The sequence below is a fragment of the Tuber melanosporum genome (genome assembly GCF_000151645.1).
Source record: "Tuber melanosporum whole genome shotgun sequence assembly, scaffold_7, strain Mel28".
Lineage (NCBI taxonomy): Eukaryota > Fungi > Ascomycota > Pezizomycetes > Pezizales > Tuberaceae > Tuber > Tuber melanosporum.
The window spans coordinates 1,022,319-1,045,438 of NW_003299117.1; the positions used below are offsets into that span (position 1 = coordinate 1,022,319).

The following is a 23,120-nucleotide window of genomic DNA, read 5'->3' on the forward strand; positions in this document are numbered from 1 at the left end:
GGGTCGGCAAAGTGCCGGTGCCGTGAGAACTGGAATAATTGAGAATCTTGAGAGGACGTTGGAGTTGCCTCTCCTAGTAAGGTCTGTCCCAACCAAGTGCTGAAAGGGAAGGTACTGTACTCGGATACTGTACTCTACAAGTACTCGAGCACCGGTATGAGTATGATGCTTTCGTCATGTTTCTCCCCTTAATCCAGAGTGGGAAGTTCTGGACATCATAGCGTGATTCTCAATTACAGTACGTTATTCCAATTTTGGCGGCAAAGCAAGTGGATGAGGATTTGTGACTAGTAGTTATTATGTTCCAACTCAAAAATTTCACAATGCGGCATGTGTCCTATGTCTGCCTGTCCTGCGCCCCGGGCGATCTTGAGCGGAGGGGACCGTAAATTGATAACGAATGAGGGTGCGTGTTGTGCGGGGGAGGAATGCCGCACCGTAAATTTAGGGTAAATGCTGGTATTACCTGCATAGTATCATAGTTACAATACGGTAGTTACACTAAAGGCTCATCAAACTGATAGAGCCTTGTTGGATATGGTTCTCGGAGGCTTGTCGGCGCCATCTCGCTTCTCGAAGGTGATTCGGTTCGCATGGGTGATGGAGGGGATTGCCCTCTACAGTACCTGTCCTCGAGGACGGCCGGACTAGAGGTGGTCCACAGCTTCGACGAGGTCCATCTCTCGGAACAGTTCGAGGGAATGTTGTAGAATTGCTAGATTGTTCCCTTCCACGACGCTGATAATCCCACCCTTCAAGACCCCTCACCCCCCATCCTTCCATTTGTCCCGCAATGTCAGGATTTTGCACTCGTGTGTCCCGTACCACCGCCGCCGCCTTCTCCCAGCCCAGCGCTAGTCCCCCCCTCCCCCCTTCCATGAAGGATGAATCCGGCAGAGGAATTCAGCTGCGGGCTTGAGAAACCTTCAAGTTATGCGAGTTTTTCAAGTTGAAGGGCTTTGGTGTGGTGTGACGCCTTATTTGCATACAAATCCGGCGGATCTAATTGAAATTTGGCTCTCGGTGAAGACCTTTCTAACTCTAGGCCTGAATGCCTCGGTTAAAGAATGGCACCCTTGCTTTTCTGCAGCTGTTTTATACTCCAGTTGACTAAATTTACCCACCTTGGCATCGGTGCCCGGAGCTTTGTACAGTACTAGAGGAGGGGGAAAGAGCGCAAGGGTGGATGTCATTTCCAGCCACACCTGGTTATATTACCCCAGCACCCCCTCCCTCCCCCACATGGAAAACGTGTCTTGCTCTACCATTCCTGGGCGTGCCATGCTTCACCACTACAAGTAGCGCACCCGCCTCTCTAGACCAAACCCACACCAACCAAACTCCCCAAGGATCCGGCCATGTATTGGAAGGAGAGAGGGTGATAATAGAAATGGTACAAGTCCTCGCTCTTCCTTCGTATCTCTGCCTATTGAACTACCGGTACACTTTCTAAAGAAGACCTGCTTGGACACTACTACTAATACTTGGGGAAAAGCTTGTCCTCAACCACCACCATATCCTCCCCCCCCCCTTGGGTAAATCAGGACACCCCCCCATGCCTTCGGGCTACGACGTTTGGCAGAATATATCACGAGTGGTAACTCTGACACTGGCTTGCTAGCTCTTATCTTGTTTTTTGCTTCCTTTCTTCAAACTTGACTTTCCTCCCTTCCTTCTTCGACACAGTGTAGCCCGGGCTCGGCTTCTTTTTTTTTCTTACGCACACATCCACCACTTCCTTTTCCATTCCATTCGGGGCTTGACTGAATATAATTAAATACTTGCGCTTGGAGAGCATTCGATAGACTCTCTATCTGGAAGAGGGAGAACGGGAGCAATGCGAGTGAGCAGCCTCATATTCCGCTGCTGCCATCTGTACCGGATTTCGCAGCTGACGTCTGAGTTCTCAGTATCTGCCGCCTACCTGCCTGATCTTACGATAGACTTAAAGGTGTAAATCTCACCCGCCAAACTCCCAAAAATCTCCCTCCGTGTCCAATTCGACTTGTGAATTGTCACTCTGTATATGGGTGTCGACTGCGGCCTACCGGCATTGGAAGACAGACAACTCTCTTCGAGAGAAAAAGCTACAAGATGCAGGAGCTGGATACGAACACGCTTGTGGCAACATATGTATGCACCATTCTGGCATTGATTCTGATATTCGTGCGGCTTGGGCTTCGATGTCGTCGAAAGGAGGGAATGCGCGTGGACGATGTATGGATGGGCATCTCGTTGGTTCCTCTGATCGTCCGATTGGGGGTTATTCACGTTGTGCTGGCCTATGGAACGAACAATTTCTCTAGGAAGGCACATCCTATTGAGGATATAAGCGAGGTGGAAATAAGGCAGAGATCTATGGGGAGCAAGATGGTTCTTGCTGGGAGGGTATTTTACGCTGGATTGTGGGTTTTTGCTTTCTCTCTGTTTTTGTCGGCCCAAATGTTGAATGAGGAGGACGAGATGGAATGGGATTGATTTGTTGACGGAGAGAGTAGTGTTTGGTGCATGAAGGTTTGTGTGTTGGGTTTCTATGAACGGTTGACCGCGCGTTCGAAGCCGTATGGACTTTTGATCGATATTACATACGTTACTCTTTTCTTGACCTATGTGGCGGTCGTTTTCGTCACGTTTCTTGAGTGCCGGCCGTTCCCAGTGTGAGTCTTAACCTTTTTATGCCATTATTCAAGATCTTGCTAACATCGACACAGATATTGTAGGAAGATACCTAGTTCCTGGAATCCGTTTGAAATTAGCCTCATAATATCGATGACCAAGTGCTAACATAACTCTTTCGACATGCTCAGGGCAGATGATACCCGACCCAGGACGTGAGTCTTTCCTGACCCGATTGTGGGGAATTATGCTGATTGAGTATCCAGGTTGCGTACAGGCAGTTGCGCAGCTAGTGACAATGGGTTCCCTCAATATTTTGACCGATGCAGCCCTTATCCTTATTCCTTTACCCTTGGTCTTTAGAGCTCGTCTCCCGCTCATCAGGTACGGTTCTCTAGAGATATCACCCGGTGATAGAGGAGATACTGACAAACAACAGAAAGATCCAATTGTTCCTCCTCTTCGGCGTTGGTATGTTCGTCGTCAGCATAACAATGATCCGCATGCCCGTGATTATAAACGACAAATCTGCACAAAAAGCTCGGACGCTGGTTCGTGACAGCCCCCCACACCTCCTTCCGGGGCCCTGCCAAGTCGCATATTAACTCACCTTTCACTTAAAACAGTGGGCATCAATAGAGTGCCTAGCAGCCTGCGTAGTCGCCAACGCACCGGTCCTGAACTCGCTCCTCCGACGGAAGGTGAAAAAGCCCAGGTGCGACGAGTACAACATCTCGGCGAATTCGCGGCGACGGAGGATGCCTGTGACAGGCCAGGATAGTGTTGGTTCGCTGACGAGGAATGATGGGAGCGATGGACTTGGTTCTGTTATTGAGGTATCTTGCTCTTTTTAGCTTTAGAGAGAACGGAAAGTGAAATGAGGGCTAATGGCGATAATGCGGGCAGACGCGCACGGAAGTTGTTCAAAAAATAGACATCGATCCGTTGGAATCTAGGGACCGTTCGGGAGTCACACGCTCACCGTGGCGTGGGGATTTCCTAGGAACGCAGATATGGACTGAACAAGATAGGTATGGCTTCCCCGCGTGGCCTCCTCCCGCGGTCGCAAGGGATAGGGTTTGATGCTTTATTACTTCTATCTTACAAGGCATGTTCTGGTTTTTATCTTTTTTTTTTTTTTTTTTTCAACCCATCATAATATTATTTCCTTTTATCATCTCATCCTCGACGCGGCGGGTTTTTGTTTAAATGTGTGCTATGGCTTGGGCTCCTTCTCTTGTTTTGTTGGCTTTTGGTTTCTTTTGTCCGGGGTAAGGGGAGCATGACATTTAGTCTTTGGCGTTTGATCATGGCGTTTTGTTTTTAATTTTTTCCCCCTCCTTCCGTGCTTGATACTTGTGGACGGATTGGTGGCATGGGAGGAAGGGAAAGGGACACATTCGTATGGGGTTGAATTGGAGGGAGGTGTACACTGCCCTCCTGTAGTATCAAAAACCTTCGGGGAGCCCTTCGGCACTGGGAATGGGAAGTTTTGTCAGAAGATGGGAAGGAAATCCAGGGGAGACGTATTGTATTGTGATAATCACCACCGTCACGTCGTTCTTTGCACTGAATAGACGGATAGAGGGCGGGCAGGTGAACGTGGGATGATAATATGGGATTGTACAGTACCATGTGTTTGAGTTAGAAACACATAGTAACCCTATTTGCATAACTGCCTCCTACTTTAGAACAATGCATAACACGCATGCGTACTTGGCGGGAGGCGGTGCAAATAGAGTTTATTACCGGTAAACGGATGAGTAAACAGATAAACAAAAAGCCCAATGAAGAAAACGAGAACACAGTCCCGCACCGGACGGCCACGGTATCCCCCAGAGCGCTGAGAGTCACCCGGAAATTCACCGCCACCCCCCGCTACCATTGGGGCAGAGATAGCCAAGATACTATCATACCTTAGTATCCTCTAGTGATGAGAAGCACTCAACTCTAAGAGATCTTTCACGAATGGTACAAAGATATCGAAATTTACATTCCCTCATGTCTAGAATATATTCTATTGTTGTACAGTACTGTACATTATGTAATTACCAGATTGGGTTATGTACTGTACAGTATCATACCGTAACATTGGAGTATCATACCGTAGCCATATTACTCGCTAGCTCATTCGCCATCCAAGACAATCCAGAATCCCAACCCTGCCACGGCCTCTCTGAAATCACAGCTATGGTACTTGTAATAATAATATTATCATATCTTTTATGTATCCATGTTGTCATACCCGGGAGAGGTGAAGTGTTGGAGCTTTCGGTCTTAGAGGCGCAAGGGTTAGGGTTCCACCTCCAGATTGCGAATGAACTGGCAGGCTCGTACTGTGCCGGGGCTCGAGATCAATTTTTATGATACTGGTAGCTTTTATAATATTTGGGACTAAATTTGAGAAAGGGTAAGTTAGACTTTTTTGATTCCACTGTTAAAACAATCCTTTTACCCCCCAATCTAAAAAGATGAGAAACATCCTGTAAACTATGATACCTTTTCCCAATTGGACTCTGTAACACTGCAGCCCTTGTTTCCAAGGATGGAGAGGCGCGATGATGGGAATGCTAAACTCCCACCCACTCGCTGGGCCGGCGATTATTAACCGGCAAAACCCTACTCCGTGTCTTTCTATCATACTATGATACAGCTCGGCGTTATGCCAATTCACTAGCACCCGTGGGGAGAAAAAATCAAAGCAGCGAAGTGGCCCCTTAGCACGGCGTTACTGCCAGATGTAACCGACAAACACATCTATACTGTTCTAGGGATTGGGTCCCAATTCGTGATCATTGCGGTTGTCCGAGAACGTGTTTGGCGCTATGGGGGATATAAGTTAGTAGTAATCCCCGATCATGCCTCCTTCGCAGCGCTCATATGAGCTGCTGGCGGGAGAGCGACTGGAAACTACGATACGACGAGGAAGTAAACTCACATTTAATACTTAATTTGATCGTCACGGGGTAAGTCGGGATTGTGTCGATCCACTTTGGCAATTTTTAAGAATGCCATATTGTGAGAACCTACTTATCGGATATCGTAGGAGTATTTACTCGAGTAACTCTTGCTGCACCCGCCCTAATGGAAAGTAAGTCGTGGTATCTGACCGTAAACTTGGGCATAATTCCCCGAACGGGTTTCTCGTATCATAAGTCGGGAATATAGTAGTAGTAGTACTTCTGTGTTCTGCACTTATAAATGTGCTGTTTTGTTTTTTCTTTTACCATCGATTATTTTTCCCATGGCTGTTTCACCCAAACACGACTGGGATTTGTTGTCACTGACTAGTGATCGATATCTGGCTTGTGGTTTCTGTTCTCTTGGGGACGTATGATACCTACTCCTATGACATAGTAATAAGCATAGCGCAAGCTGTCGTTCTTAAACAGAAAGAAATCGCCTACTGGCAGAATGGGCAAGCAGTAATTCCCATGCCATCGTTATGTGAAATGCCTAGCTGGGGGGGTATCTAATGCGTCAAGAACTAATTAACCCTTGTGCACTTGGCAGGAGTCCAGGAGTTCAATTTCCGCTTATAAATGAGCCTGTCTCAGTAGAAAACCCACTCTCGGGCAAAGTTGTTGTTAGCAGAAAAGTACATGGCAACCAGAGTGACCCGCAAAAAAATATTTTGATATAGCATTAGTTTTATAATAACACAAACTTTAAACTACTACTATACACTCAAAAAAATTCAATAATTTATTTGAATGCTGTACAAGTTAGTTTGACACTTCCGCTACAATTCTATGAACTTAAACCTTTTAAAACCAACTAAACTACATACTTTTCCTTGCCTTTTTGTTTTTAGACCCAGGTGGACAGCCTCTTCTCTTTAGAATATTAGTTGAACTCTCACCTTCTATACTTGAAACAGCTGCTTTATCATTGTGCTTATCTCCTATGTCTTCTATGGTTCTGGTAATTGGCCCTGAGTGGAATGTATTTACATTACCTGATTGCTTGATTCTTCCAACTTTGACTAACTGAGCTTGTTGAATAATATCATGTGAGGGCTTGGTATATAGCCATGTAGATTGAATATGCTCTGGAGCATAAGAACTGTACTTACTCCATATATTAAACAGCTTCTCAGGCTTCAAACCAATTGGCTCCAGCTCTCTTGGTGCCAGAGTACTCATTTGTTCCAATGTTATTTCTGACTTAGTAAGATCAAATTGCTTCCACTCATCTAGTGGAAGATTCTTTGCCAATATGGTACCTGGGAATTCCTTAAGAAAAAGGAAGTTATGAAAGCCTTGAATTCCTTTTAGTGGCTTGAAGAGTAAATTAAGTGATTCTTCCCAATCAAAGAATACCCCATAATCTGCTCCATCATCAAAGAGATTAACTAGTTTAATTAGATCATTGGAGGTAGAACTTGCCACAGCTGCACTATAATCCCATGGAGTCCAGATATTCTTTCTTGAAGCATTGTACTTAGCTGTTCCAAATCCACGATCCACTGAGTTTCTAGTGTGACCTTTAACTTGAAAGCAGAGTTCTACACTGTCTGTCCACCCCTGTTAGACTAACCAGCAGAGATACGCTGTTATTGTCTTGTTCTTATTTTGGCCTAATTATCTGCCCAAAGATATATATGGGACTTCATCTTACCTCCAGATGTCAAGTAATAGTGAAGGAGAGATACTACCTGATTTGGGCCTTTTGGTTGCTGTGTCTCAGTATATAGTAGATGGGGATGCCGATTATGTTTCTTATTCTCATCGACAATTCTAAATGAATACAACTTAAAAGGTGAAAAGAAGTACCATTGACCAGGCTGTTGAGGGAGCTTTGGTATCTCAATTACCTGCTGGAAGTCAAATGAATAGCAAGCTGTATCCTTTGGATAGCATGTCACTTGTAAGATAGTGGCCTCATAAAAGTCTCTATACTCTTGATATTCCTTACGATGTTGATCAAGTTCCTTTTGAGTTTGTATTAGCTTCTCATTATGTGCAACCTTACCTTGTATTCTGTTAGTTCTCTCGGGAGAGCGGAGCTTTCCTTTTAGAATTGTACAATGATCACAAATGTCTTTAGCAGGGGTTCAGATACACATCTTCTTGAATCTTTTACTTCTCTTCCAATATCAGTCAAAGCTGGCAAGTGATATAGACTGTCTGTTAGGCGGAGACAACTTGATAGACTTCAAGATTGTCTAGGCCAATCGAGATTCAATTTTGTAGACGGAGATTGTCTAGGAAGGCTCAGACTTGGCTCGTTTCGTTTATGACTACTAGGAGCGAAGTAAAGTAGGTAAAGTAGGGTAGAATCGTAAAAACAATATTATATTGTTAAGGTCTCTTCTTCGTTGCTTGATGATGTCTAAAGCTTGGGAGGCACTTCAATATTTATATTCCGTGTCTGAGTGTTCGCAGACTACATCTATTTATCATACAACTATGTACTTCTTCAATCGTATTTTGCAACGTCAAGTTTTCTTCCAAGGTGCGAACACCTGTGGACCCTGAAAACCATCACACCCTCTTCGGTAATTACGATATTTCTTCTTAGGAAGTGTGCTGCCCCCAATAGTAATATCCCGATTAGCGGAGTTTTTAGATTTATGGCCTAGTTCTTAAGTCGAACTGAGTTGGCTCCAATTGTCTTCGCCATTGATAAAATGATGAGTTTTATCCACGGCTATATCTGCAAAGGTGGTTGTCATTACAACCATCGTAGGTCGTCTGACTCCAATCCTTTGTAACTCCATACCCAACCAATAGATTTTCTTTGGATGACTTCCTATTAACTCGCAGGAAGCTATTCCACCAGATTGGTAATTAATCCCTTGGTCGGCAACCCTTGGTTGCTCTCTGGGTAGTAGGTTTCAGTAATCATTGTAGTATTGGGAATCATCCCAAGACTACGACGTGTTCCGAAACCCAGTCACAATACTCCGTGAAGTTCGTTGGCTTCTTTGGTAGTGTCTTTTGGAGTTCTAGACTCTTCTGGTATATGTAATTGTATTGGTCTCTAGTAGAGATCCTTTACTATTTGATACCATCTCTTTGTGCGAAATCGTCCCGTTACTTACGGCCTATGTCAAAGGTGTCATGTCTTTGAAGCCAAGTAACTCTCTGAGTAGTTGATGGAATTACTCCGTTTTACTTCCCAGACCTAGCCGAAGGTCCCCTCTCATATATCCTGCGAACAGGATCCGGTCAGATGGACGACGACGATGTATGTGGTGTTATTCTAACACCTTCAATTTTGTGGTAATATAGTCACAGGATGCAACTGAGATTGATATATATGCTGACGTGCAGGTCCCGTAAGAGAGCTGGAGGGGGGTGTTGGAGACCAGAGATTCCAATTCCAAGTGGAGTTACCCTACTTAGGGTGGTTCCTAGGTATCGGGTTCTGGTATTCCTAACACTGTCCTACTAAACTAGTTTTTTTCAGTTCAGCATGCAGAATAGGTAAAGAATAAAAGGAAGAAAGTAAATATTGATTATCCAGCTCTACTCTGGTAATTATAGTCCCATTCTGTTTATATTGCTTATAGGACCTAGTAGCTACTGGCTTACCATAATCATTTTCAAGTAGCGAAAGGAATGATTCCATTCAATCCTTAGCTTTTTTAGTCAAGCCTCTATTCAAGGGCCGTGTGGTATGCTTATGGATTGAAGGGCATATTGACTTACCTAACTTCAAGTGTCCTAATAATCTACGTACTTGATACTTGCCTAAAATCCAGTACTAGCAAAAAAAAGAACAGCACACTTGACCAATAAAGGGGATTACATACTTATTTCGGTACATACGCTTACTTAAATCTATTTCACCATCTTCTATCTCTAGAAAAGATCTCTTATTATATTTCCTAGTTCCATGTGGCTTTGCAAATGTCATAGTACTAGCCATAAGACAACTTGCTAGCAGCTTACACTGCTTTGTTTCCATAGTACAATTAGTATTTATCTAAGTGAACCATTGCATATAAGAGGCCTGTTTATGACATTCTCTCTTGCAGGAACAAGCCTCATTAATCTTAGAAAGGTGAACTCTATACTTACCTAGTTGCTCTGAGTATGTCTGTTTAATATACTCCTCAATCCTCTTTTGATTGGATTTACTACTCTCATCTCCTAAATCTTTATATTAGTTAGTAATAAATAATACAACTAGGATTAAAGACTTTGTTTTCTGTATAAAATTGCTTTTTATAATTGGATAGTATACATACCAAGTATGCTTTCCATCTCTTCATACTCAGATTCATACTCAATCTCTGTCTCATTTTCCCATGCATATTCCTCACTTGCGATTGAATTACAACTGGAGGCTGACTCATTTGATGATATCAATAGCTCTGACATTATTGTAGCTGTTGTGAAGGGTTGTTGGATCTCTATCATCAAGCTATCATTCACTCAGGTAATTCTGTTATAGAAAGCAAGTAGTATTATGATAATTTGACATGAATTATTATATCTACAAAAGTTAAATTAACTTTGAGTAAATGTTTAATTGATCATTAAGTTAATACTCATAGTAAAACAATACCTTTTATTACATTTTCACTGTAGTTTAACTAATACTACATCCATTATAACATATCACTCATATTATATAAGCACAATCTATTGGTCGCATGTAACAGTAGCATTAGAAATACAATTATTGAAAATATATGCAACCAACATGAAACAGAAATAGTGCAGCAAGGAATAAACTTTTTGTAATAATTCTTTGACTACAAGAATCCCAGAGAGCAAAATTTATTTTACATGGCAAAAAGTGAAAATCTCAAAATTTCAGTTTTTCCTGCATAAAATGTGCTACAGGGGTCATTAGGTGACAAATAATATTTTCTGAGCTACTGAACATATACTCTAGATGTCTAGATAGGTGGCTAGGCTTAAATAAATTATTTGTGGTTGTGGCCCGAGAGTGGGTTTTCTACTGAGACAGGCTCAAATGAGTTGTTATTATTGAACTGTCCGTCACGTAGGGTAGAAAATTGACAAATCCAGCCCTATGGGGGGGGGGCTTAGCCTTCCTCAATAAGGATATAGGGCGAATCGGACCTGCTACGGGGTGGTGGAACCCGACTCTAGACCGCATCCCTAGGGGTGATCACGGTTCGTGATTGGTGGGGTAGGAGGAGGAAAAGACAAAAATTAATAATAACAAAATTTTTCTTCCTTTCCTCCCCCTCTGAGTTGTGCAGGTAGCTGTAATCTCCGGATGCCATTCGCCACTACCGGACTGAAGCCGGGAACTTTGTATGGATACTGCTACCTCAAGTGCCGGGCCCCAGCGCCGCCACGCAAATATGGACTCTCTAGTATAGACACAACGAGAGTAGGCACCTCGAGACCCTCGAAGGAGTGGGAAACGATTTTCTGAGCGTGGGAGGTTTCAGGCGCTCATTTGGTGGTTCTTGGGGACGATACTGGGACAGATTATTTCAAGAATTTTCTACCGGGTGATACTCCATGACCCTCTCCCCACATTCAGCGCAAATTTACTGGATTTCGGTTGGGTATGCTTCCTTACCGAGAAGACAATGCTGTCGAAAACCCCCTTCCCGATGCTGAAAAGTTGTCAGTCAAGTTCGCGGGTAAAAAATATCACGTCTGCTGTGTTATCCTGACCGAGATCTGGAAATTTGAAAATTCGCGCCTATGGAGAGTCGTCTAACGAGGTTCGAAGTTATCGGTGCGGCCGCCCGTGTCCGGGTTACCCTCTTCACAGCAGGGGCAGCATCATGGGTGTCTGTCTTCCCCAAGATCGTGAAATACGATATCCTGGGGAGGAATCCCTGGAGTGGTGACTCGAAAACTCCCGACCGTGACACTGAGTATTGTGTAATGCCAAAGGGAGTGGGGGGGGGGGGTGTAACCCCCCCTCATTCATGATACTTGGGTTTTTTTAGACCCGTTGGGGGTGGTCGACCAGACTATTTTGAGGTTTGGAACCACTATAGATCCAATATTTGCACGCAACCGCCTGTGGAAATGCATTATCCAGTGCATAAGTGGCCACGGCATGGATTACAGCCAGAGCGCGCGTGCAGTACAGTGCAGTACAGTAGAGTTGCAGCTTTCGGGACATGGACATTGGATATTGATTACGTGTTCAAGTCCGCTCTTTCCCCCCAACTAATAGCTATCCCCCACCTGCTTTAACATCCCCACTCAACTTCGCATCTTGCTCTACCACAGCCTCAGTAGCTGCGCTCTCGCCAAACACGGTGCTGCCGCGGGAGCTCAAGTGGCTGTTATCACCTGCCCCGAGATCAAGTTCGTGCGCCGCAGCTTCCCCGATATTCCCCAGGGTCACCGTTCAACGGAGCTGTTCCAGGAGTCGGTGCACATTGTTCCGTCCTATTCTACGGCAGTGATGGCGTATCCAGCCCAGTCTGCTAGCGGGTCTCCGACAATGTTGTCCGAGCAGCTTCCGTAAGCGGCCTGTCCGGCCTGGGCTTTTTCATCAGCAGTTCTCCGAGTGATCGAGCATGATTTCTCTGACTGCGGGGGGTTTTCGGAGCGTGTGTATAAGCTGGCATGGATTAAATGGAACACCAGCGTATACACCGACAGCCCCCGTTTTTAAACGACTATCCTGGCGTGATATATTCTCGTGCGGACCATTGCACCCAACCTGGGAACCAGGATAGAGAAATAGAGAAACAGTTTGAGATGCGGAATCATCAGGATCTAGGTCACGGTTCGAGTGGGATTGTCACTCAGGTAGGAAGAGAGCCTCTACGGTGCTCTATTAGGAAATGTGGTAGCTTAACTAGAAAATAGAACTCGCATTTCAGACCGACGATTGATTTCTCCGCCTGATATAGATGTTTCTGACAGACTATAAAGGTTCTGCAGGATAGGCTGATACCATGCGGCCGCTACTTTATTTCCTACAACTCCCCGTCAAGAAAGAAAACTCCCAGGTGTCTAGCCGGAGAGGGCTTTTTCAATGCTTGGAGTGGTGGCAGCGACACCATGGTACTACTTGGGCTAGGGGGGGAGAAACGAGTTAACTTAGGGATGGAGCTTGAAAAGGATAGAAGAGGAATGCAAGGTCCTAAATCGAAACACCAACACACTAGAGAGAGAGAGAAGAAGCGGCTCCAAGGGAAGCAGAGGAAAGGAGGTTCACACTTTCCAAGCCGCAATAGCTACCGGTACTTGCGAAAATGGGGAAACGTAGTCCCCACGTTCCCACGTCTAGCCTCGATCACCAAACAAAGACATGCTTAGCACTGCCGCTTTGTTAATAGGATCACTGTTTGTCACCCGTTACGAAAAAAACCTACCGCAAAAGGCAATTTGGGCTAACCGTAATATCTGCAAAAGTGGACGGATGAAAGAAGGAAGCCCGCTCCTTCTAAGACATAAAATGCCCTATAACCATCCAAGCCCTTGGATACTTTATACTTTCAAGATTCCACCAAGAGGGAGGGACAATGGCATATATATCGCTAGTACAGCTAGAAACGCCGCTTTCACAATTATTACTCTGGTCAACGTTACAACGATAGAACCAAAAGTGAGAGAGAAAGAAGAAAGCCCTCATTTCCTTCCTTCCCTCATTTATAGGCCCAAACCCCCCCGAAAGAGATGCCACCACCGAGCGCGGCAATCGATCCCACCAGCCACCGAACTCTAAGATACTTCCCGCACTTCACGCCCTACCGATCCTTCAAAAACCTCATATTCCTCTTCTATCTCATCACCAAAATTATATACCCAAACCATGACCTCACCCACTACCCGAATAAACTCGTCGACATATATACCTCGAACCGAACCCTCGACCTCAGCCCCATCCCGTTCGGCACCATCGGCGCATCCATCCTCTTCCCCGAGATTCCCTTGCCGGGATTTCCCAAGGCAACGTGCGAGGGTCAGAAATGCCGGTTCGAACCAACAGCAGCAGACAGGGACCTCACGGAGCAGAGTCACCAGGAACTCTGGCGGAGCGGGAGGGCGGTGATAGCAGGATTAAGAAGGAGGGTAGGAGAAAGGTACAAAGGGAGTGCATTGGGGGGTGTGATCTCCGGTCATGGGAATTTGCTTCTCCCCCTCGACGAAGTCTGGCTCCCCAGTTTCTACTCCCCCCCCGACAAAGTCTGGCTTCTCAGCACTTACTCCTCCTCCGCCAGGATGGATAATAATCAAGGATCAACATGTGAACTAAACCAAGCGGCACACCGGAGATACCGTGCCCGAAACCCCATCCCCCAGGACGGCCGGTGGGCACATTGGCTGTCGGGACACTTAAGCGACGGACTGCACCTCATCCCCTGTCCTTACATGGATTACGCCTTCATAGGAATAATCCTCAGGGACCTGCTCGGGTTCCTGGCTAGCGCAGGGTACACCGTTACGTTCGAGATCGTATCGCTACCTTTCGCGGTCTGTAGACGTTACGTGCCCGCTTACGGAGCATTCTCTCGAGCCTCCGCAATGGCAGGACACTGGATCCCACTCCTACCCCTCCTAGCGAGACTCTGGTCTTTCCTTCTCACAACCTGCGGATTCATCCTTTTTAGCGCCGCCAACGTCCTCATCTCCACACACTCCCTCTTCACAATTCTATTCGGAATCCCACCATTGCTATCCGACGTACCCCTCTCCTGGTTCGGGCGCCATTACAGGCGGCACCCCTCCTCCTCCCAGCTGCCTGTACTCCTCTGCGGCATCCTCTTCTGGTTCGGGATCCTCGCTAGCTGGCGCACCTCAACTCCCATCTTCGGCTTACTATTCTCCGCGCTATTAGCACTCGTCAAGCACACCTACTTCCTCCTACAAGCGACGCGGAGGGTGCGATATTACCGGGGCGCTTACGCGCGTGCTTCGCTAATGCTGGGCCCTTACGTCTCATACCTCGCTCGGCAGGTGCTCGTGGACATTACCGTCCTGCTGATGTCTCTTAGGGTGGGCGATTGGATCAAGGACGTGTTCTGGGGTTCTGTCGTGCCGAATTGGGTCAAGTACTCTCCCACCATCGGGACTCTGGCTTGCTATTTGGGAATTAGGTACGCTCTGAGTGGGAGGTACCCCAGCGGGAGATGGGTATTTAGAGGGTTGGGCAGGAGTGAGGTTGTCAGTGTTACGGCCACGGCTTTGCCAGGGGAGCTATCTGGAGGGCGGTATAGTAGGGATCCGGTTAGGGAGAGCGAGGATATCATTATTTAGATCGGGGGGGAGGTTGTTTGTAATGTTTAAGTTTTCTTTTCTCTTAAAAGGTTGTCCTGCTGCAAATGTCGCGCAAGAACGCGAGTGATTTATGGTGAATAGGGATTGACGTGCCCTATTCTAGTAGTCTAGGCATGATACAAAGTATTTTGCTGCAAATCATAACATACGCCAGTGCCATACCCAGGTGCATACCGCAAGCTTGAATAGCACGTAGTCTACTGTAGTCTCTAGTCCGTCAAGATATAAAAAATAAAAATAAAAATAAAAAATAAACCAATCCCCCATCATCCGATCCATCGCAAACTCCCAGAATATCAATATCATACCCCACCCGTCCCGACACCCCTCCCCTATCCGATACGCATCGCATTTGTATCCCCCCAACCGCCCATCCACCCCCCAAACCCGAATTGAAAAAAAGCTCAAGCACCATAACTCGCTTGCCTGGGTGGGACAAGGCAGGGTATGCATTCCATCCATTCACCCATCAATGTTTGCGAGGCGTGGCAAACGAGTGATACCCGATGCTGTCGGTCTATTTGGTCGATTGGTCGATCAATGAATAGAGCGGATACGCTTTTCTTTTGCCGTGCTGCTCGGTACGATGCGATGGCTAGCTGGCCCGGCCTGATCGACCACGGCAGCATAGCGATTCTTGTGACGTTTGAACGGCAGTCTGCACATGCCATGCCATTTGCGATGCAAAGCGGGAAATAGATGAAGAATGAACACAGCATGATAACAGAATCGATTGTCCCAATCTCTACCCGCACTGCAAAAGGAGGATGGATGAAAAGGTATACACGCTACCCTCACACATCAAAACCTCCGTAAATTTCCACCACCCGACAAGCCCCGTGTAAAAGGAGAGGAAGAGAGAAAAAAGTGTATAACGCAAGCTAAGTACAAAGCCCCCGCCGCGAAAAGTATGAGCGGTGAACAGGTATGCGGAGGAGGGGGGGGGGAATTGGAGAATTTTCTTATGAAATGAAAAAATGAGGGTGAAATGCAAATATAAAATGTGTAATAAAGAAGGTATGAGAACAAGAAAAGAAATAAAAGAAAATAGACGAAAAAGAAAAAGGTTATATGCCCAAACCAACTAAATGAGTAATAGAGAATGAAAACATGACATGAACCCCTTTGCACCCCGCCCACAACTTTGAGTCGTTCAAACAAAGGAAATGCGATAAGGTATAACTTAACTTAGCCTAGCCGTCTATCAATTGCACCCTTCGCGCTGTATCTTTAGTTGCGGGTGGGCTCTTTTCTTCGTCCGTGCTTTCGAATCCAGTATCGGTTCGTTTGACGGGCTCAAATCCCCCCGGAACGGGTGGGGGTCCTGCTCCACTACCCGTAATAGCTGTTGTGGCCCTGCTAACGCCCCATCTTGTATCCGCGCTCTCCTGACTATCCGTCCTAGCGATCCCTGGCGCCCTGAAGGGTTTCAATGGCCCGGGTCTGAGTTCATACGTCTCGGGTTCCTCTCCACCGGAGTGCTCTCCTTGGGGGGAGTATTCATCGTAATCATCCAAGTCGCTTGGTTGTCTCATTGTTCCGATCCTCTGCGCCTCTCGTCTGCGTGCTTGGATTGCTGCCGATTCATCAGAAAATCTACTCCCGGACCCATTTCCACTACCAACTATACCAGGTGCGCCTGCACTTGGTCCCCTTGTCATAGGTGCTGCACTTGGATTATAAACGCCTATTTTTCCACCTTCCTCTTCGTCGGCTACTAGGCCGCCCCTGGATGGGTTATTTTCGTACATTCCGAGTTGCATTTGCTTCCGTTCGGCAGTGTCGGTTCCCCAAGACCGCATGGGATAGGCACGACCCTTCTTCCAGGTTTCGGAAAGAGGAGGAAAGTATTGGCGGTAAGAAACATAGGCCACGAAGAATCCCATCATACCACCAGTGATGACATCGAAAGGGTGATGACGGGCATCCATGATACGACTCACAGCAACAAGACTTGCGGCGAGAAGGGGAATTAGTACGAGCATGGTTTTCCATACCTCACCACGAGTATCAAAGACATGAAGTTTTCCAGCAAGGAAAAGCGAGAGATATCCGAGGCCAGCGAATGCAACTATTGATTGTTAAGAGAGCACCATACGGGTGATAAAAAAAAAAAGACCCAACAACTTACTACTGCTATGGCCAGAAGGCCAACTCTTAAAACCATCCTTCAAGATATGTTTGTCGCCGGTACAAATATCGTACGAGGCAAGACCGTACACCGGAGCATTTTGAGCGCCCTCCTTAGGCTTACACCTAGCAAGCATATCCGGTCTCGGTTTGCCGGTGGTGTTTTTCAATGCGCCGGTCATAACGATGGCGGCGGCAACACTCAATCCCAACCCTAATATTCCACAGTTCATTTCCCACAGCCTATCCGACAAAGTCCATGCTCCGTTGTTACCTAGCAAGCGTCTCCGGCTATTCGGGGGTTTGTGGTGAGAATAAAGGCCGTCGATCAACATGGTCCAGAAGATGATAAAGACCAGTGGAAACAAACATGATAAAACACCGGCCCAAACAGCAGGTATCCGCTCCTTCTCGGCAAATGGGTACTGTAATGATTCGTTATTGAGCGAAAAGTGCTGGTGGTAAGGTTCGGCGAGATCAAGGGCCGAGAAGATTAGAATGAAAACTCTGCTTATCATTAGGCCGTGTCCGTGTGCTAATGTCCCGCCTCTCGGGTGACTCAATCCCAAGCTCCGGAGAAGCGCAAGGCAAGTAGGATGCACTTACATTATGACAACGTAGTCAAAAATATAGCTAAATTTCCGTTTCTCTCGAGTCAGTGACGGGGGAAGAATGGGGACGCGGAGAAGCAAAGTCCGGGGGCACATACGATAGGACCACTCTGTTCGGAAGCTTTCGCTTGGTGAAGATGTCCAAAATCGGCATATTGAAAGCTGCTGAACAGCCCGATACAATGCACCCGGATCCGAGTCTACGATTCCGGGCGAGATGGATGTGGAGGAGGGGATGGGGGGATGTTGTGTTGAAAAGACGTCACCGGCAAGACGTGTTTGTCAAAAAAGTGGAGGGAGATGGTTGGGTGCGCTGGTATGGGCACGATGGAAAAGGATGACGACGACGGGAATGCTGTAAGAGATGACGACTATAGAGTGCGGTTACCAGTAGATGTATACTCGAGCAGTGGTCAAAGAAACGGATTGTATCGTGTGCCTCGTTACCGCAAAGCGTCCTATTATAAAGTGCAGCGTTTCACAGAGCCGCCTGCAGCGCTAGCTTTGAGCAATGAAAGTTGACCGCGGGAATGGAAATAGAATAAGTGAAGAAAACAAACACTAGAGGCGTGGATATATGTTGTGAGTGTTGGGTTGGTTGGAGAGGGAGGGAGCGAAGCGGACCTGAAGCGTATACGATAATTCACGGCTCTGGGAAAGGGAAAAGAAGGAAAAAGAAAAGGAGAAAAAGAAAAAGAAAAAAAAAGAGAAGAGAGAGAAAGGGCAGAGCAGAAAAGCTAGGAGCTTACTCTAGGATATCCCAAGACTTAGTTGGTGGTTGTCAAAACGGTGTGTGTGGGATGATGGACAACTCGAACTGGATGATCTCAACTGTTCGGAGCACGAGCAAGCGAAGGATCATCTGTGCTCCATCTCTCTTTTGAGACTTTATTTCCTTTTCAAGCATGAGTAACGGGGCTTTTCCATCATCCTTAACTCTCAGTCACCTTGGCGTCACCATACAATGCAAGATTATCATCCATTTACACTTCCCATTGAAACAGACAACTGCTCGAGTTATTGTGTGAAAGATCTTGGCACCCCTCCCCCCAAATTTTCGCTGCGAAATTATTTGTACTAGTACTTGTATTGGGCACTCTCAATAAAAACAAAAACACATTGATTTGTTGGTAATCATCCCTATGTGCACGGTGCTGTACTGAATCCTCCTATACTCAAGTATCGTACTAGTGCGATAAGAAATTCCATAGTCTCTGACAGCTTTTCCCTTGGAGGTACTCGTACCATTATTGATAGCTACTAACTTGGAGCTGAGGCGTTTTGACTTCCCACGAGTATTCACATTGTCATAGTTGTGGAATGCTTTATTGAAAAGATGTTTAGTCGTGGAGCCCGGTTCCCACGGTGGCCGAAAATTCCCTCCTCGAGCTTACCCCATTTTACTCCGTTCTATTGGTAGGGAAAGGGGACCAATGGTGCCCGAATCTCACCTTCGGGGTCACGATCGCGAGGCGGGCGGCAAGCTTTGCATCTCGGGGGGAGAAAGGATCCAGTGGAGAGGACGGGGATAGCCAAGACTCCAGGCAAAGGAAGGAAATTTCCTCAATCGTGTCTCGCATTGTTGGGCCCTTGTGTCGCGAATTTACTCGAGCAGGGCTCGAGCAGTCAATCACCTTCACTGCCACCCATTCGCGTCCCGATTCAGGCAGATTTTTTGGACAGGAGAAACGAAAAAAAAAACTTCGGGCTTCGGAGTAAGGTCTGCCGGCGACTCGCCACACACGAGATCCACAATCTGCAACATTATCCCGAACGATGATGTTGACTTTCAACACCGGAGGTCAGGCTATTCATAGAAAAGCGAGCGTCTACTCCAGCAGCAGCCATGGTGGTTGCCAGTCCCGCGCTTTACCCGAAATGACCATCATCCTCACTCCCAAGAAAGCAGAGACGTTCCGCTTGATCAAAGTGTACGAGTAATTACGGAGCTGCCCCCGCCCGCCAAGACAACCGACCTGTGGTGCGGATGCCAAGGGGGGGTTTTTTTTTTTCCCGCACGAATTGTTGAAACCTCGTCTCCACGATTTGTTAATAGTGCTTTTAACAGCTATTGAATAACGGTGCTGTACTACCGTACCGGTAGTCCATATTGTTATTGCTCATGCTGGGTCATGATGCTGACACAGTATAGTACTCGTATCGTAGACTATCGAACTGCACTACCTGCACCGCAGAGATCTCGAGGGAAAAGTTGGGCCCGGACATGAGAGCGATATAAGGGTGCCGCATAATCGCAACGGCTCTCTCTATTGTGCACCGTAGTGCCGCTAATAAACTCATACACGGATCACAGGATCATGGCAAGGGATTCCGCCACCTGGACCAAAGTGAAGAAAACCCTTCTTTTAACCCCACTCGTGCCGTACTACTCGAGTACAGTACCGGTGGACCAAGTGCGGTACCGGCATGACCTGGGAGCCGGGTCTCCAATGATCGATCGTCCTCATGGGTCGAACAGTTGGTCGAGTTCTAGAATCAACCACACCGTGTGCTCTGTCTGGTTGGTGGCGATGGGGCTAAGGGATCAAAGCCACCGGGCTGCGGCGTCCCCAGATGCTCTCAGGAGTTCACATAGTGTGCGCAAAATACCGTTGCGGTGGCGTACCGGTAGGGTACAAGTAGGACCCTTGAAATCTATGATACTCGTACCGGTACTATCATGTCATATCATACCGCGGTCTGGCCATCAGCCCCACAATATGTCGTGTTTGACAGGTTAAGAGAATCATGAATACCGGTTAATGAGATCTAACTCGTCTGGTGGGGCTGATGTTTCACCGTATTGGGAAATCCCTAATCCTTCTCAGGAGACTCTGTCTCTAAATTCGGAGATTGCAGGGCTGCCAAGGATGCTGGATATCAGTGCTCTAGTCATCTCACGAGACCTTGTAGTTACTAGTTAGCCACCTGTGGTGAAAATGGAAAAACCAAAACTGGATTGCTAAGCCTCACCAAGCTAGTTGGGATGACGCGTCGTTGCGGGAGTGGAGAGCTAACTTCACATGGCCATCGTTTGACCTTTGTATGGGATACATCATACTCGTACCTGCACTGTAGACTACTCCTACCCTATGCACCCTACCAGCCCCCTCTTTTGCATCCCTTCAAAGAACGAATCCCTAAGGTTGGACTCATACGGTACTTCCCTGAGGTATCATACCGGTACGAGTAGTCTTCAAGATGTCTATTTATCTCCCCATCGACCTGGTCCCTGTTTCGCAACTCTTAGCCTCCCATTTTTAAGGATGCACCAAATTATGTATCGCGTCACTATGGCAGCCATCGGGCCAAACTGCCTTCACGGAGCCCGGGAATACTAGTACGCGGGGGGCATTGAGGGGAGCTCCGTTTCGTGAGTAAGCGGCAGAATTTCCTTGCGCAGTAGTGCTTACTCCTACTCTACTCGAGTAAATTAATGTTCTTACAGTACGTTTGTGAACACAACTGTTGTTGCGTATGGGCAAAAGATGGGCCGGAACCTCAAGATGGTAAAATTATGCAGTGACTGGCAGTTGTGCTCACGGGCGTCGGGATATCGCGGGTACACAGTGGCTCGGCTGTGTTCGTTTCCAGGACGAGGAGAGGTTTTGCCATTTTGGGCTTGGGCTGTTTGCCCAAGGCGAGTATTGGCTATTTTCGACCCACGGCGACTTTTTTCCTGTCTGAACGTTTCACTCAGTTACGATAGTGCGAGTACCGTACACGAGTATTTGGTGCTTAGCCTCGATGGTGATGCCGTGGTTGCCATGCTGTGCTAAAGCCGAAGCTGGCCCCCTGACTGTGCGGGGCACAGGGCATATCTGACCCTTGCTGCGGTCTCGGAGGGCATTCTCATGGTTTTCCGTTTCGGATCTCTTCTTTCATGTCCATTGTTCCCCCTCTGCTAATTTATCCTTCGTCATCATTAATTGTTTCTTGACCCTTTCCCGTGATAGGGCTGTGTTTTCTTATTCTTGGTAACTGCTGTGTCGTTCCGGCAACTGTTGGATGGGTGGATCAAATTCTCCAAATATACTGTTTCGCTTTTCGAGTTGTGACTTGAGCGTCAAAATTCGAGTCGGGTTTTATCGAGTGATTGGCTGTGACACTTTCCTGGTGGGAGCAGGGTTTGGGAGTAGCGGCGGAGACAGCTGAAAATGCTCCTCTATCATATCGGGCTAAGGTACTGAGTGCCAGTAACTTTTGGGATTCGGGGCGTAGGATGCAAATGCCAATTCTAGGTTCTGGTAACTAAGGGAACTGCCTGTTTTACGCCTTGCATTGGGTAAATGTTCGAAGGTCAAATAACTTTAATGGGGCTGGAACAGGGTTACCGCCTAGGCGTTGTAGGCCTAGGGAGGAGGGGGATGAACGGGTGCTAACCGACTAACTGAATGGCTTGGATGATCCTCTATCGGTTGTATTGGTGTATTTGCGGACTTGGTTTCCCTCCTATAGTGTGCTCAACCGATTCCCGGATATTCTTAGTGGGGAGGGGTACTGTATTCACAACAACTTTCTTTGCTCTGGTGGTCTACTAGTATAAGAGTTTGGCTTGGGGGAGCCCCTGGAAACCCAATTTGCTATTTCAATCGTCGGAAGAGACGCCAGGAATTTCCCAGGTATCGATTTTTATGCACGAAGGACAAACTCCCCGCGACTCCCGAGGGAACATGTCGGAGAATGGCGCAGTTTATGGGATTCAGGTGAGGCATGGGCAAGGAGAAGCAGTGTGAGGATAATTTGAAAACACCTGGAGATGGCCGGAGAGTGTCCTATCCCTTTAAACTTGAACCTCACTCACCATTGGCAGAGAATCTTCATGGTAAGACACAGAGATTTTGAGCAGGTGCAGGAACAGAGAAGCTGGCTCTGGGGCTATTTGGTGTTGTGTTGGTTAGATTTAAGAATTGGCTGGCATTCAGTGTGGTTCCTTTCTGATACTTGGTTTGGTTTAAGATGATACTAAATTTATCACGTTGTTGTACAATACTCGTATACTCGAGCACATTTAGTTACGTACTGCTCGCCCCGATGGCATCTGTACTGGTATCACTAGCCTGTGTGGGGCACATATCTAGTTTCTTTCCAATTTCCTTGCATCCTTCAATGATAACAAAGGAAAGACAAGTTTAACCAAGGCTCATGCTTCCCAAAACCCTCGAAAGTATCCATACAGTCCATGGCACTCTTCCACATTCCTCGAGAGCAATGCCGAGCAGTATCTAGTGAAATCCAGAAACATGATGAGACAATAAGTGGAATGGCCTTCCTTACCTTCTGCCAAACGACCCCTTCAAAACGTCTTGACTCTCGAGAAACGCTCTACGAACTTGAATGAGGTGAATTCAAGAGGGCTGTATTTGCCATTTGGCTCACAGGATATAACTAGCATAGGATAGATGGGACGGTCATCAATACCACAGCCGTTAAACGCCGCCATCGTTACCACTCACTCCAAGACTCTACATTCCATTACTACATTACCATTCCTGAAAAAAACAAGAGATTTACCAACATTATTATATCAAAAGATGGATAATAAGGATACCGTGTGGCCTTCGTCCGTCACCTTGGT

General features: G+C 46.8%; 4 protein-coding genes; 2 read left to right on the forward strand and 2 right to left on the reverse strand.

Moving 5' to 3' along the window:
- The first annotated feature begins 1,278 nt into the window (after window positions 1–1,278).
- Window positions 1,279–3,876, forward strand: GSTUM_00010450001 (uncharacterized protein). XM_002841298.2 has 10 exons: window positions 1,279–1,393; window positions 1,496–1,843; window positions 1,911–2,405; window positions 2,499–2,551; window positions 2,641–2,661; window positions 2,808–2,831; window positions 2,883–3,000; window positions 3,056–3,167; window positions 3,243–3,452; window positions 3,523–3,876. Exons 3-10 carry the CDS (start codon window positions 2,095–2,097, stop codon window positions 3,697–3,699), a joined length of 1,026 nt encoding a protein of 341 aa, XP_002841344.1. The 5' UTR covers window positions 1,279–1,393; window positions 1,496–1,843; window positions 1,911–2,094; the 3' UTR covers window positions 3,700–3,876.
- A 10,992-nt stretch (window positions 3,877–14,868) lies between these two features.
- On the reverse strand, window positions 14,869–15,472 carry GSTUM_00010451001 (uncharacterized protein; the record flags this gene model as incomplete). XM_002841299.2 has 1 exon in its annotated part: window positions 14,869–15,472. One exon carries the CDS (start codon window positions 15,470–15,472, stop codon window positions 15,206–15,208), a length of 267 nt encoding a protein of 88 aa, XP_002841345.1. The 3' UTR covers window positions 14,869–15,205.
- Window positions 15,473–15,517: 45 nt separating this feature from the next.
- On the reverse strand, window positions 15,518–18,203 carry GSTUM_00010452001 (uncharacterized protein). XM_002841300.2 has 4 exons: window positions 17,641–18,203; window positions 17,538–17,564; window positions 16,933–17,438; window positions 15,518–16,872 (listed from the first exon to the last, which is right to left on the reverse strand). The coding sequence occupies exons 1-4, from the start codon at window positions 17,694–17,696 to the stop codon at window positions 15,995–15,997; spliced, it is 1,467 nt and encodes a 488-aa protein (XP_002841346.1). The 5' UTR covers window positions 17,697–18,203; the 3' UTR covers window positions 15,518–15,994.
- A 2,441-nt stretch (window positions 18,204–20,644) lies between these two features.
- On the forward strand, window positions 20,645–22,479 carry GSTUM_00010453001 (uncharacterized protein). XM_052355826.1 has 2 exons: window positions 20,645–20,919; window positions 20,991–22,479. Exon 2 carries the CDS (start codon window positions 21,031–21,033, stop codon window positions 21,319–21,321), a length of 291 nt encoding a protein of 96 aa, XP_052211791.1. The 5' UTR covers window positions 20,645–20,919; window positions 20,991–21,030; the 3' UTR covers window positions 21,322–22,479.
- Window positions 22,480–23,120: the final 641 nt, after the last annotated feature.